The sequence below is a fragment of the Arthrobotrys flagrans genome (genome assembly GCF_004000055.1).
Source record: "Arthrobotrys flagrans strain CBS H-5679 chromosome Unknown unitig_15, whole genome shotgun sequence".
Classification (NCBI taxonomy): domain Eukaryota; kingdom Fungi; phylum Ascomycota; class Orbiliomycetes; order Orbiliales; family Orbiliaceae; genus Arthrobotrys; species Arthrobotrys flagrans.
In genome coordinates, this window is record NW_027137545.1 from 3,497,345 (window position 1) to 3,512,997 (window position 15,653).

The window sequence follows — 15,653 nt, forward strand, 5'->3', positions numbered from 1 at the left end:
GAACACCACCACAGGTTGGAGTTCAGACACCTCTCTCTTGTAGACGAACAACACTGTTAACTATTCTAAAAACTAGCTTGGGAATGAATTCATTCACTTTCGAAATTTCGGCCTTTTGTCCATTATCATTTTTTGGCTAATGGGCGTTGTAGATGACTATAATACATCGTCATGAGAGAACGATCTTTCCCTTCCACGATAAAAAAAAGTTTGGGAAGGGTTGGGGGGAAGGGGTTAATGTTAAAAGCTGTAACAACCAAAAAACAAAAGCCGGTACACAAATAAGATCGGACTATATAAAACAGCACAGAGAGCGAGAGAGACGGGGATGAAAAGATATCGCAAGAGTTCACTTGCTCTCCCACTTAATACTACCCAACATCTTTGGTGTGTCTCGTTGTTAACGTTGAGGGAGCGACTTCGAAAAGCGGGCGAGCGAGGGGAGAAGAAGAAAAAAAGAGGATAGATAATATAGAAGAGGGGTTGTCGCTGAATGTGTAAGAATATTTCCCGCAGGGTGGGGTCTTAAATAGGTTCGGGTTGGTAATGATCGATTTGAACAAGTCGAAAAATGGTGTCGAGCGAGGCTTGGCCTTGGTGATGGTTGGCGTGGTCCTAATCTACATTATATATTTTTTTCAAACACGATGGTGAAAGTGCTTGGGGTCTGTAGATATCCCGGTAGGAGAGATAATCAAGGAAGGAGAGGAAGAGAGAAAGAAAGAAAAGAGAAAAGGGAAAATCCGTTCAGCCACGTCGTATAGACTACCAGGCACACTGACGGGAAGAATCGAAAGGTGGGGGCATTAATTAAAAGATAAGGAATCGAAAAAAAAGTGAATCAAGTACGCCGTCTAGATGAAAGCAATGAGGAAACAGCCGGTAAACCTGCTACTAAAAACCAACAATAAAAGGAAAAAGACATTAAAAACCTTCCTGTTTATCGCTCAAGGCCCCGATACGTCAAAATCTTATAAGGTGCAAAATGTTAAAAGGAGGTGGTGGGTGGGGAGGGAAGGAACGATGAGAAGATAACGGGTGATGAATAACGTAGGTCGTCAGGGAGCGGCAAGAACGAGATTCAGAAGATGCCATCTATATGCGTGCATGGGTGTGTACACTTGACAAAAAAGGTTTTGGAGAGCGTGCGTCAAGGAAATCTACCACCGACCGGTTTGGATTCAGGGTAATTTCTTTGGCTCATCCGGGCTGTTGAGTATTTCCACCAGTCCGGATATGGTAAACGGCGTCGAACTGAAATGCAGCACAACTAGCCAGGCTGCCACGAGGTTGACCGCGTGGTGCAGCATGTATGCGTACATTACTCCGTATATTGTTGCATAGGCGGCGACGCCCAAGAACAATAAGCTTGTGATATGCCGAAGCCTAGCAGGATTGTTAGTTTTACCACCTCGATCGAGAGGTACGCGGGCGGGGACGTACGGATTCTCGCATCGCGGAACCATGTTTCCGCAAGTGAGAGTTTCCACCAGAAGAATGAACGGCATGACGGAGAGGACGTTGTGGTGGGATGAGAAAGGTGTCAACCAATGGACGGCGAGATTGTGTATCCAAACGACCAGCACGGGCAGGTTGATCGGTAGGATCCAAATCATCAAAACCAACAGAGAGTGACTATAATTGGCAAAGTCCCAATGTATGTTCGAACGAGTCCCGTAGCCCTGGTTGCTAGTTAGCAGACGCCACCAAATAAGAGGAGACCCGACTACTTACGCTCTCCCTGGCAAACTTCAGCGCTCTGATGCAAACAACCAGCTGCACGATGCAAACCACAACATATGCGAATTGATATGGAATGATAGTTGCTACGAAAAACAGCAGCGCACACGTGACCAAAAGCCTGCGCCGAGGGTGACCCGAAGTAAAAGCGGAAGGAGGACCCCTTTTGCTAAAATAGAAATACGTCAGCATATATACTTCCGAAAATTGCACGGGTAGCACCGACCTTTTCTCATTGCTCAGCCACGCCGGCCGGGTGGCGAACCAAGCATAGATGGCAGTAAGCGAATGCACGATGATCAAAACGAGATAATTGAGCACGGCACAGACTCCAACGGCGATCGTAACAAATATTGGCGTCAGGAACCAAAAGAAAGGATCCTGAAGCCCGACAAGGGCATCGTTCTTAAGGAACTTGAAGAACAGGGAGGATTCCGCCACGGCCTCCTCCGTCCGATCGACCACCTCGCTCAGAGCTCCAGCGTGCTGTCGCGATTGAGCGATGGCAAGAGAAAGGGTAAGAAGGGACACCACCACCAAAGTCGCCGGCAAAGACTGTCTGAGTACCAACTCAAGACCTTCGTTGAAAGTGATGAAGATCCCGGTGGCGTCGTATTCCTGGAACTGGCGTCGAAGGACAAGCGCTACGATCAAAAGTGGAAACGCCGCAAAGAGAGTTCGGTACCGAATCGCTAGCTTTCCAATGCTGCCTACGTAGTCGACGGTTATCGAGATCTCGATGGGCGAGTTGCATGTCGAATCAGACCACATCTGCAATGTAAGTCCGCGTCGCTCGGCGGGTTTAAGCGGCTCCGGCATGAACGGTGCCATTCCATGCAAACTGATCTCCGCCCGGTGGACATTGACGAAATATTTCGACTCATACGGGTCGCTCAGATATTGTCGAATCAGTGGCGTGAATAGCTGACCATCATCACCGCACGCTTGTACGCCAACAGAGAGCTTGTAAGCCAACAAGCTGCTCTGGATAGCCGGGATGTACAATTCGGTCACCAATGGTCTTTCCGCGGGGAGCACCGTGTGAACACCTTGACCGAGGAGCGTCGGCAGACTAACGTCGAGAGTCGTTTCCCGTTGAGCTTTCTCGCTAAACTGTGCGACCAACCACCCGGCCGAGAACATCGGAGCCTTATCGACCACAGCGATGAATTGGTGTTCTCCCATCTCCTCAAGATCGTACTGGATGTACGAAAACGGCGTTACCTCCTCGAAGGGATGTTTGATGTGACGGGTCGATGCAGGTAGCGACATGGCATCTCCGACGGCCGATTTACAAGCCAACCTTGTACCATCCACTACGTCATCCGCGAGGTCCATGTTCATAGCGAATACGTTCTGGGCCTGTCCAGCTTGTAGCGGAAAACTGCTGCACATCAGAACCTCGATATCTGGCGACTCCCCGGCCAAGGCTCGATCGGTAAGAAGGGTGAACGCCATGATTCCTCTTTCTCCCCTGCTGGGCGGTGTCGGCAATAGGTAGGCCTTCGGTTTTTCGTTCCCTCCCAACTTTCGCAATACCAGCGTCTCCCCCAACGGCATAATCGACTGAGTGTTCGGTTCGAGGGTAAGAAGCGTATTAAGAGCTGTAGAAAACCAAAAAAAAAGTCAGCAAACATGAGCAATGTTACATCCCGTCAGCCAAATCGTACCCTCATCCTGTATCGTCCTCTCCGCGATACTTTCCATCCCGGTCAGAAAACTCTTCTTCAAAATTCGCATCCGCTCAGCCCTAGGTTTCGTCTGCCCGGGCCGTCTAACGTTCACAATATCCAACAAAGTCTTCGCAACGACTTTCCTGAACTGATCGCACCACAGAATAGCCTGATGATCCATCGAAGTCCATACTCCCGGAACTGTCGACGTGAAGGCTGTAAACCCATGAGTTTCCGGTATCAGCGACGCAACCGATGCATAGTCCGACGGAACAACCGTGTCCAATCCTCCTCCGGCTATCGAAACCAACGTAACGTGCCATAACGGGTTGTTGCTGGCCCATTTGGCAGAGTAGGAATTCCTCCAGTAAGCGTTGACCCGTTCGTACGTCCTAACCAACTCGGCGTCGAATGATATGGGCGGCCTCGCGTGAGGCGCCGACATGGTAATGATCGTGTTGATCGAGTTGGCTTGGTAATTGGTCATGGTGAGCATCGTCCGGGCGACGATACCACCCATCGAATGTCCTATCAGGATAACCGACGCAGGGTCCGGAAGGTCCGATTCCTTTGTCGTTTTCCGCGCATCGTGGTATAAGCTGAGAATATAAGCAACCGCCTCGTTCAAAAATTCGGCTTGGTCCAGCAGGGTCTGGCCGTGGAACGCGGTGATATCCTCGTTGAAATCCACGGTGAAGAAATCCAGCGACCTAGCTCCGGTCGATAATATCGACGCATTCGCCTTTAGCATATCCCGGAATATATTGGCAGCTTCGGCAGCAATCGGTCGGACTTGTTTGTAGCTTCCGGCGTTCCCCGGGATGAATAACACGGGTACCCCCTTGGGCTTCATCAGGGCCGACTTGCTGGTGTCGTCCACATTTTCCTCCCGATAAAGATAAATGCTATACTTGCTCGCGAAACGCGAGTGTTCCGTGTCGAAATCTTCGAGCCTCGCATAGGATGGCCGCATATAAGACATCCGACATCCCTTTTGGTCCATCTGTAGGTTTGTCGAAGAATGGAATATCGACGCCAGGCCCAACAGCGAACACAATGTGACCGATAGTATTAAAAACCCACAATGCCATACGGATCGTAACCTCGGCCGGCGACCGACCCTACTCCGTCCCGACTTCCCCCCAGCCAGCAGCAGGTCCGCGTCATCCTGGTTCCAGGGGCCGGTCCCGATCATCGCTTTCTCGCCCGGCGGATTTTTCGAGTCCGCTGCTGCAGCCGCAGCCGCCTTCGTCGTGTCGCAGTTGTCGGGATCTGATACTGTAGCTGTGGCTGCGGGAGAGGGTGTTATCGGCGCAGGGTCCTCGGACGAATCGTTATTGTTGTCTTGATCGTCGATCTCGACATTCGACAGGCGTCTTTCTCGCATCTAATCGGAATACAGCGGGTATCCGTCCTTCTGTTGGAAGCCAGAAACCGCCCGCTTTCCTGAGACCCGGCTGATGTCGAGTGGGAGAGTAATCCTGTCGTCGTCAACAGCAGCAACAGCCCCCTTTCCTCGCCTTGTTGGATGACAGGTAGCCTCGATATCGCCGACACTTTGACCGATTACCTAATTTTTTTTTTCCCCCGATACTTTCGGTATTTTTTACTACTATTTTTCCCTCCCAGATAGGAGAGTGATAAAAATTAGATCGGGGAAGTTTTTCCTCCAGACGGTGAGAAGGAGGAAAAGAATTGTCGAGGTGGAGTCGAGGGATGATGCGAAGGGAGTTGGAGTGGCCAAGGAAAGGGCGATGATCGGTGTTGTCGAACGGCTTGGGTCGACTAGGCAAGAAACAGGGAAGGAAAACAAACACGGCGGGTGAGGACGGCGATGTTAACAGCTATGGTGATGATGATAATACCGACAGACGACGATGACGACACTGGTAAAGGTGGTGATGGTGATAACGAATGTGTAGTTGGTATTATGATATCGCCGGATAATTGTCGGAATGGGGGAGAGAAAGAAAGAGAGTGAGCATGAGGGCGAGCGAGCGAGGGTGAGGAAGGGAAGGGAGTCCAAGATGTCGTCGTTTTCCCGGAGGACTTGGAGGAGCGTGGGAACGGGACAGGATTAAGAAGAAAAGAGAGAAAGTGGGTACCAACAGGCCCAACCAGCTCTTGAAGCCTGACCGACCGATTGACAGTAGGCGAAACAGGCCCAGGGGAGGTTGGCTTCTTCCTCTTTTAATGCATCTTCTATCTTCTTTACTAAAACTCGGCTCGGAAATTTGACTGCGCGTTTCAATAATGTCAAGTTTGGTGTAGATTTCGGGGTGGGAAAAAAAAAAATTTGTAAGACAAAAATCAAAGATTGTTAGATTCGAAGATTCTTTGAAGAATCTTTTTGACAGGTATTGAGATCCGATATATATCAGATCGTATACGCACTTCGATAGAATAAAGGGTAAATGGCTGCGTAAAATTCTGGAATATCACTAGCATACGGCAGCAATTACCGTATCAGCGGTATTTGGCGATAACCAGCGCTGCAGCGCCCCGATTCTTACTTTCGCAAAGCCAGGCCGCACCGTGCGAGCCAGTGCAGTTCCTTCCCCCGTTCGCTCTAACTAGCCCTCTCTCGCCTTTGATTCTCACACTCTCCGAAAGAGAGGGTGAGAGGGTGCACAGAGTGATGTGATATGACCTTTTCCGTGAAATTGTAATATTGTAATTTCTACTAACAGAAACCCAGAACCTGGGTTCCCCGCCAGCCAGCCCGTCCTCCAATTGGTCAACAATTATACATGCCCACCACACCCCTCCTTCGGTACGCATGCTCGCAAAGATTCCCGCTGTCCGCCCTTTATCCGGGCGCTGTTCGCCGTTAGCATGGTCTGGCTGACTTTATTCGAGATGGATCGAGCGAGTGTGAGAATGCCGATATTACATACATACTAACTTACCATCTACATATATGCCAATGTGAACGATAAGAGATAAAAAATAATAAAAATGATGTCTTCAAAAACGGACAACAGAATGAAGTGAAAAGAAAATGCAATGCCGCACAAGGGCTCACCCCGCAAATCCCTGAACTACGTGTGTCTGATCTCCGAATGAACTAACAAGTCAGGTCATCCAACTCCAACCCCATCATCATCATCTCGCGCGCCTCCCAAACTTACGCAAACCCCAGAAAAAAGCTTAACGCCTTTCAAATAAAGGGGCTATCTGATAAACACGCAAAAAAGACCACATCTTCCCGTGTCTAAATATACCTCCGAAGAAAACTCCGGTCTCGATAATACCCACCCTGATCTCTTGGCTGACCACCCGTGTGGCGTTGAGCTTAAATTCTGATCGTAGACCGACCTCTCCTAAAAGAACCAATTTTTTACAGTCCTGCCTTGTTAACGAGAAAAATGCTTAGCAACGGCGAATTGCGACTTTTTACCTTTTCCCTCGAGTCAATAACATTGCATCGTTATGAAAAATATGGGTGGAGAACGGGACACCCCGTCTTGCATGTTTGTTGAAAATCCTCGTTTCATCTCGTCACCCTGGAATTTAAAACTCCATGCGTTTATGCCAAATCTCCAACGATGCAACGTATAGTTGTGTTGAAATTTCCAACACATATCGAATTCCCCTGTATCTCCAGAAACCGTCTCTCCAAGCCGATCGAAACCTTCTCCGGCATAAAATTCCATATTTATAACATCGATCGACGTCTTCCAAAACCCCATGACTATCATGGCGCGCCCACAATTCCGCTTGGGGTGTTATCTGGCGCCTTCGACCACTCGGCCATCTTTGGTGAAAAACTTACCGTATTCGGACTCGCGCGTTTAACCCGCGCAGGTCGCTTAATAGCCGCGCGTGCTTCCATCATCACCAAAACGTTGCAAAATTATAAAGTACCTCTTCTGTCACATTGTCCTTCACGACCCATGCTCGGGACCCCAAAACACAAAATGTAGCTGTTGAAGCTACCCGTATGGCCGAAGTTTCACGTGACCCAAGCTGCCATTAGGGCAGGGCAAGCACGTGTGTGTAACCAATTCATGTATATAATGAGGCCTCAGAGGCATAGAATAGCTCACCATCGAATTCACTACACATCACCCTCTACACACGCTTTACAGTAACATAACCAGGCATGGACGATTCGTCGAGATTAGATTAGAAGGAGTCTGGCGACAGGACAAGATTAGGGGCGTGGGTACTTCTCAGTTCGGATACGCAAGTTTAAATACCCATCCATCAAACGCAATAATTAATATATAAACCCGCAACGCTATGTATATCTCCGTTCGATCGATCAACCGATTAATCTATCCTACAAACTTGATCTTTTTCCTAAAAAACAAAGGCTCGAATACCGTACAACCCTCCCCTCAACTCAGCCTTCCTACCAACGAAACCGCAACCGACAATAACGACGACAACGACAACTGTGACAGGAGGAGTATCTTACCCGGTACTTTACTCCGCCTCAAAAAAGAAAGTAAACTGGGATGAACAAAAAGGGAACGGGGAAAGGGAAAACAAGGGAGCACTTTTATAACGAACCAAACGTGAGCAGGAGACCTGCAAAGACACTATGGAAAACACTAAGAAGAAAAGGTTTTTTTTTTTAAAATAAAAAAAAAGAGATGAGAAAAAGAAACACGATCAAGAGGCCTGCCTGGGGTCCTATTGTAGAAATAAAAGGTAATCCGAATCCCAAGCCCATCCTCTCGAATATTTATTTTTATTATTCCAGTTCGATCAAAGCCCCCCACAATCAACTAAAGAGTAAGAATAACAAAAGAATAAAACTCCAACCCTATCTAGTAAACACAAGTAAGGTAAAAATAAAAACAACGAGGGTGAAACTCCTGCAATGAGAAAAAAGACAGCCGGTCCAGCAAAAGAAAAATATATAGGCTGCCCGGGTCGATGGGCTTCTCTTGGATCCAAAACATGCTTGCTCGAGCAGAGAAATATTAAGTGCCGTGCGAGATAATAATAGTGCAACCGCCACGATTTGAAGAAGAGTAAGCAGGAACCGGGATGAGTAGGCAGACCAAAGTCATAATACAGTAGAAGAATCGGTATATGGACAAAAAGAAGGGGGGCGTTCGAAGGGTCATGGTATCATGGAAGCTGTGATTTATTACAACAACGATAGGCAAGGGAGGGAAAAGGAAAACGATATTCTCCAAAAATCAAAAGAACCTGAAACGCTTTTGTTGTGAAGTACGAGAGGGAAAAAAAAAAAAAAAAAAAAAAAAAAAAAAGAAAAAAGAAAACCGAAAACCAGAGGGAGGCTTAAACAATGAAGCCACCTCGGAAAACAACGATCCATTGCAGCCTAGCCGTGCCGTCGGAGGACGAAAACGCCAACTTCAATGGTCTCCGGTTCCTGTTGGCGCCTGCTCCTGTGGGTGTGATTGGGGCTGCCAACCTCGCCAATGATAGGCCAGCTGGAGGTCGGACCCACCATTGAACTAGCGAAAACGGCCTCTCCCATCCCTCGGCTGCTAGGCCGGATAGCCAATGCCTTGACTCCATCGAGGATCTCCCTGGCTAGATCTACCGGTCCGTTGTAAACTGCCGCGGGAAGCGGACCTCCACCAACTTCAGCTGCTCCTTGAGATTCATTGAGAAGAGGCTGTGGCATCGTGTTGGTATCCTGTGGCGGCGCTGTAAAATGATTTTTGACGATCTCTCGAATTCGATTCGATTCCTGGAATGTCCACCACTCCCGCCACGAGGACTGACTCAGTGAAATGTTGACCTTCTGCGCGTGGACTACGGAAATATTTGGGAAGAAATAATTAGGTCCGGAAAACCTCTTATCGTCAACCCCGTCGTCCTTGGCCTTTTCGTGGAGCCGACGGCAAAAATGCTCCAGTCGTTCCTTCAAGTCATCAAATTCTTGCATCGTTTCGACGGCCACCATCCGACTGATTTCCCAAAGTAGATCCGCTCGAAGTCGATGCAGAACCATCAGTCGTCGCAGCAGCGGATCCAAGACCTTCCCGAGATATCTATCCAAAAATTGTCGAGCACCAGTCTTTGTCGGATAGACGAAGAGAAGGCTTCCGCCGCATGGCGATAACTCGGCAACACGATCCAAGAGAACCGAAGAAAAGGGCGAAAACATCGCAGAATCAGCTGTAGGTGTTGCGGGTGGTATATATCGCTCAAGTAGGGAAAAATGTAGCGAAAACGGTGGTAAAGCAGGATTCGGAGCAGGTCGGTGAAGTACCGGGGCTGGGAACCCGGGTGGGACGGCATAAGATATCGGATCCTGCGCCATGACAATGCTATTGAAAATTGTAGACGAGAAGAAATCCCTCTCGTGGGGTGGAGATGTCAGAAAAGCCGCTGGAACCAAACTGCCCGCACTGGTGGCAGCGCTGTTAACGCTGGATCCCGTCAAATTCGTAGACTGAAGTTTGGGTGCTGCAGGGTTAGACGATATAGCGTGAGAAACATGTATATAAATCCTCTTGGTCTCGTTGCCATGCACTTTCTGGATTGCTGTGGTTATCGCATTCAAAGCACTGGTGGTCCCTTCATCTTCTGCACAATGCAAATCATTCAGTACTCTCGACTGTGTGAAAGGGAACATGAAATAACCAGCGGCAGCGGCAACACCTTGAGCTGCAGATGCGGATTCGGGTAGGACTCCAGAGTCGGACTGGCTTGAGAAGTTGTGCTCGCCGGGTGTTCCGTTTGGCGGTAACGGGCATGGCAAAGCATGCGAGATGAGCCTAACAGCTTCTATAGTCGGCCTGAAATCTGGCGGATGCGACAGGACTGATTTATTTTTGTTAGTTCAAGTGTATCCAAAGAAGGTACGGATTCTCCATATATAATTACTTACGCATAACCTTCAAGGCATCCCTGAGCCACTCCTCGCCTGATTCGAGGCCGTTCGACAGGACGGATGCCAGAATATCGGCAGTTTGGCTCTCGGTCGAATGGGCGGATCTCTGTGCTGCTTCGTCCTTGCTATCGGCACTATCTGCTCCAGATCGAGATGGGGACGAAAAGGGCTGTTGTGATAACGAATTTGGCTTGGTCGGGGTCTGACGGGGAGCCGATTGGCTGGTCGAAGGGAGATGTTGCCAGATGACATGCTTTGCATCCTCCGGAGGTGTAAGCATGACGGGCGGTATTGAAGATACACTTGAATGTATATCCGATGGGTTTAAAGCTGAGGGCTGGGGCCACATATTCTCAGGTTGCATATCTCCACTCACACTCCCACCATTCCTCTGCATTCTCCTGTTGAGGAGAGACGTACGGCTGCTCGGACTGCCGGGAGTATTTCTCATATTGTCTTCCGTAGAGTCACCTACTAGAGGCCCAATCTGAGACGATCCCGCCGTGGGCGACTGTGTATCCACGGGTGTCTCGGGATGCCTTGGTGCTGTTGGGATCGTATTCGGAGACGACGCCCTCCGGATGAACGGTAATTTCAAGATTGCTTTAACCTTCCCTAATGAAGACCGGCCATGACTAGAACGTCGACTATGTTGTGAGGTCGAAGAATTCGGTACCTTGGATTTGAACGCTTGGGAGATTGCAGGCGAGCGGGGAGGCGCACTATTGGTCGATACGGTCGAAGCCGTGTACTCTGCGGGCCTTCTGTGCAACGGAGTGCTAGGTTCCGAAGGTGAATGACGAAAGGGATACTCGGTGCCTTCCTCGCCAATGGAACTTGTAGTTAACAGAGGGGGGTTGTTCGAATTCCAAGCCTGCCCGTTAGTGTAAGCAAGGTCCGTTGATGCCAAGGGGGTGTTCGTAGATTGGGACGTGAAGGGCAACGGTGATGATGATGATGATTGAGAAGGAACCGATGGGATGTTTGAAGAATCAGAGACAAGAGCAGAAGCAGAAGTAGGAGAAGGGAGGGGGGAGGTGGCCGAGGGGGAGCAGGTATATTAAGATTATTTTCCATTTGGGATGGCGAAGAAATGGAAGGTCTTTTAACACCTCCGCCTCGAGACATCGTCCGGCCCAGCGAAGAATGTTGTCTCGCCCGACAAGACTTTGGAGGAAAGTTCGCTACTTCTCCCTCCAACCCTAATTATTTTGATTTTTCCCAATTCTCTTCCAAATTCTGGGGTTATTTACTTATTTATTTATTTATTGTTTTCTGCTGGTTTCGGGAAGATTTTTGGTTCCTTCTTTCTGTCTGCCTTGGTTTCTTTTTCGTTTTAGTGATGCTCCCGTGGAAAATGGTGAAAAATTTCCTCCCTTCTCCGTGCAGGTCTGGCTCAATCAATGCTGGGTCGGGTTGCTTGTCCCTGCCAGGCAGTTTTGGGAGGGAAGCAATTGTATAGCTTGGAGCGGTCTGTGTGTGAGAGCCGACGACTGCAGAGGAGACCTCCAGTTTAGACTCAGACCCAGGCAGCCAGACAGCCAAAAAGAAGGATAGCCAGTTTAGTGCCAATGGGCCGTCCGGGATGGATGGGAGGGGGAAGGGATGGGGGATAGCTTAGGCTGTGAGCGATAAGTTAGTTAATTCGGGTTTGGTGGATGGTCTGAGTCTTGGTATTTGGATGGAGGGAGGTTCCAGACTTGGAGGGAAGCGGGAATAGCGATCTCCGACCCTAGCTAATTGCAGCCGGCCTCCACACGGCTTCCGGTCAAGATAGATGATGTTGATGATACGATGTTGATGTTGATGCCGATGCTAGCTATACTGATGCCGGCGGGTGGTACAGAGCGGGCTTCGAAGGGGGGGAACGGGAAAATGGGATCTGGGGAGGGCTGCCTCTCAATGGGATAGAACAAAGACTCGCCTAGACCGTTAACCGGGGCCAGGTCTGTCTGTAGAGTCGAGGAGCAAGATAGAGAAGTTATGTATGTGCTTCTTATGAAGTATGTACGTTGCATGTGAGTATCGACTGATCTGATAACAAATTGAAATAAAAGGGAAAATAAAAATAAAAAATAAAAAAGAAAGGAAAGGAAAAAAAGAAAGGAAAAAGGAAAAAGGCCCTTCGTCTTGAAGGACTGGCCAGCGTTACCACTATGCGATAGTACTTGAATAAAGTACTCCTTAGTGAGTACCCTTGACTAAGAAAGTGCTATTATATATAAGTATAAGAGCCTTTGGCTAGCTCAGTCACATTGTTATATCTGTCCGCATGCCAGTTTGTCTGTTCGTCTGTCCGCCCGTCTGTCTGTCGAAGTATCAATATGCCGTTGTGCGAGCGTGTCTTGTAAGCATCTGTAAGCTCTACAAGGGGGAGCGGTGGTGGAGGTTGATGTCCACCAGCAGCACAAACAATCCGACAGTACCGGTATCGACAAAGGAAATCAGGAAGCGAGGAGGTCAGAGAGTGAAAGAAGGAGAATGAGGAGGAGGTGAAGAGTCTTGCTGTGGATGCAGATACAGGCTGTCAGATATTCTTGGACCTCTTGCCGATATTATACTTTTTTCTGTATCTTTCCTTTTTATATTTTATTCCAATATCTTCCTTGAAGCCCCGAGGTCCCCCTTTGGATTCTGATATGATACCTTAGTCTCTCTCGATGTCTCTCACTTCGTTTCTCTATATCTGTATAGCTGGTCGTGTATCTCCGTCGTTCGTCGGCTCGAGTGGGCGTGTCTCGCTATATCGTCGGTTGGATGTGGACAGCCAGCCATGCGTAGCAATAAGCCATAACACCACGTTCAATATGGGATTCTATAGGATCCCGATATTGATCTTCCCTTCTCTCCGTCTCGATATCAGAGCTATGATAATGGAGAACCTTTCCGACGATGGTGGAGCCTTTCCCTTTTCTTTTTGGTTTTGTAAGATCCGCCAAATTTGCTTTTGGCAAGTCTCGGTCAGATCTCTCTTAACCCTCTCTCTCTTGTCAAAATATATGCCGCTGTTGTCTTAAGATCTTGCTTGGACTCCACGGTTCTTACCTGCACATGGATAAGACCGCGGTTTAAGATGCTGAGGTTTACTTAGTTTGGATTTTATTTTTTAAAATTAATTTTGGATGCAGCCGATCATCGTCTTATTTCCTTAAATTATAATTTCTTTGACACAGACAGCATCCGAAACCCCGTTCTCAACTGCAAGTCAACTGCAAGTCAACTGCTGCAACCGAAAATGTGATTCGAGGGACTCCTCCTCCTTCCTCCTTTGCGTCCTCTTTCTGTTTGTTTCCCCCTTCTCTTCTTTCTTCTCCTCTGGAACCTTTAATTCTTCGGGTTGCTAGGAACGTGATCGGCACGGTTGGGCATGGGCTTCAATATCCCTCGTCTGTGTGAGCACTAGTCCGGCCTTGGTCCTCCCAGCCCAGGTCACAGGCTGCTTCTGCTTCTGCTCCTGCTGTTGTTGCTTTCAAACCCAGCAGCTAGCACCGAACGAAACTGATGGCGGTCCAAGCCATAGTACCTCACGTAAGCTGATTATTCGATCAGTATCTTCCGCACATGGCATTCAGCCAGAAACCCCATCTTCAGGCCACCCTTTCGATCACAAAAATCTTATAGATCTCGTTCCCAAGCAAAAGTGGGAACCTGTCCATGTGGATATTGAGCACGAGAACAAAAGCTAGACACCAAGTGGTATGGTCCCAAGTGACAACCGATACCTCAAATACCATAGCTAAAAAGCAACTCCTTCCCTTCCCCCCCCCCCGGCTGAACTGCTGCACGAGCGGACATTTTGACATGCTGCAGAAGCATCGACGGGGACAGGTCAGAGGTCACTTGCATATCCAATGGGCTCTCTTCCCTGTCCTTTCCGCAGAGTTGCCCTTTAAAGCGCGCTTGTTGCACCTCTCTTTCCTTAAGACTGACAGTTCGTGTTGGATTCTCAACATCAACGCCAGATCCCAAGAACGGCGCCATACTTCGAGCTTCCGAGACAAAGGCCAGGTAGCTACGTGCGCCCGAAGATATATCTATATATACCGCCAGGAGACGCTGCATAACGTTAAACAATCATCCAGAGATGAGAAGCAAACCGGCAGCGTTACACAGTGTACCGACGGCTTCCGTGGCTCCATAGACTAAAGCAAGGAGCATCCTGAAGTCCCAAGATTAGGATTCGATCCTCAGGCGGAAGGTTTTCAGACTGGTGCATTCGAGTGCGAGGTGACCAGCCACCTGGAAGTGGATGGAAGGAAAATCTAGACCCGGAGTCATTTGGTCTGCTCTTGCTTGGTCCTTTGCTTTTTCACAGTTTTTTTTACAGGGGACTTCCCTCCCTTCAATCAATCCCGTTCGGCTAACTGCTGTCTTTTCCAGACAGCGGCCAAGACAGGGTCCTCGGCAGGGCCACCGTTTTCACCTTTTTTCTTTTTTTCTTCTTTTTTCAATATCAAAATTTTTTCTCATCCTTATCCTTGAGGAATTCCTCCTTCCAAACTGCATCCGAACTCTTTTCGTACATATTTTTACTCGCGGTTCCGGTTCCAAAACGTGGTCTCTATATTCTCGAACTGTTCCCGTTTTTTTTCCGGCGGTCGTACCGTTAGAGGGGCTTTTAGCTTTCCTGCATGCAAAAACCACCTAGGCGTCCTGCGGAGAATGCAACAGTCGATTCTGAGTTGCATGCATATAAACCTTCTACATATACTGACTCTTTCGCACACCTCTTTAAGCGTCGTCACCCCCGAGAAAGTATCCACTGTGGCTTCTGAGCATAACCCCATACCTAGCCGTATCCCTCGCCAGACCATCTGCAGCATCACAGTCCATATTGATCTTGGCGAAGATAAAAATCACACAGGCACTTGAGCTGACCATGTGAGAACGAACCGAAGGCCAGCTGCATACAGATGAATAACATACCCCGGCTCCATTTTTAACTAGCCTCCATCGCTAGAAACGTACATAACGCCTTTTTTTTATTTTATTCTCTTCGACCTGTGTTTACCATGTTCGGATAGATCTATAGGGCGACACAAATATACCCGGGTGCAAGGTCCCAAATGCATGAGATTTCGGTCGCGGCCTTGCCGTTCCTAGATTGCGAATACGGGGTACCTTTCCCCAAGGCCCTCATGTACATAGGCAAGGGTCTTGGAAGAAAAGGAAAAAAGTGTGCACAAGCCACTCGGGTTACCCTTTTTTTACAATACAACCGTCCCCCAACATTTAACATGCAACATGTCAACGAGAAAGAAAGCAAGTACAGACGCCAAATGAGAATTTTACTTAGAAGCCATGCTCAGAGTTTGGCAACTTACATCTCTACCTTCACAAATAGGATAATATGAAATGAAAAGAACCGAAGGGAAAACAGAAGAAAAAACCTCGCAAGCCACATTCGCGAAATC

The 15,653-nt window shown here is 48.5% G+C and overlaps 2 protein-coding genes across 2 annotated transcripts; both read right to left on the reverse strand.

Annotated features, from left to right (window-relative positions):
* Nucleotides 1-1,181: 1,181 nt before the first annotated feature.
* On the reverse strand, nt 1,182-4,800 carry DFL_000901 (uncharacterized protein; the record flags this gene model as incomplete). Its single annotated transcript, XM_067638829.1, has 5 exons — nt 1,182-1,386; nt 1,444-1,682; nt 1,735-1,909; nt 1,967-3,344; nt 3,411-4,800. 5 exons carry the CDS (start codon nt 4,798-4,800, stop codon nt 1,182-1,184), a joined length of 3,387 nt encoding a protein of 1,128 aa, XP_067495458.1.
* Nucleotides 4,801-8,715: 3,915 nt separating this feature from the next.
* On the reverse strand, nt 8,716-10,690 carry DFL_000902 (uncharacterized protein; the record flags this gene model as incomplete). Its single annotated transcript, XM_067638841.1, has 2 exons — nt 8,716-10,169; nt 10,237-10,690. The coding sequence occupies 2 exons, from the start codon at nt 10,688-10,690 to the stop codon at nt 8,716-8,718; spliced, it is 1,908 nt and encodes a 635-aa protein (XP_067495459.1).
* Nucleotides 10,691-15,653: the final 4,963 nt, after the last annotated feature.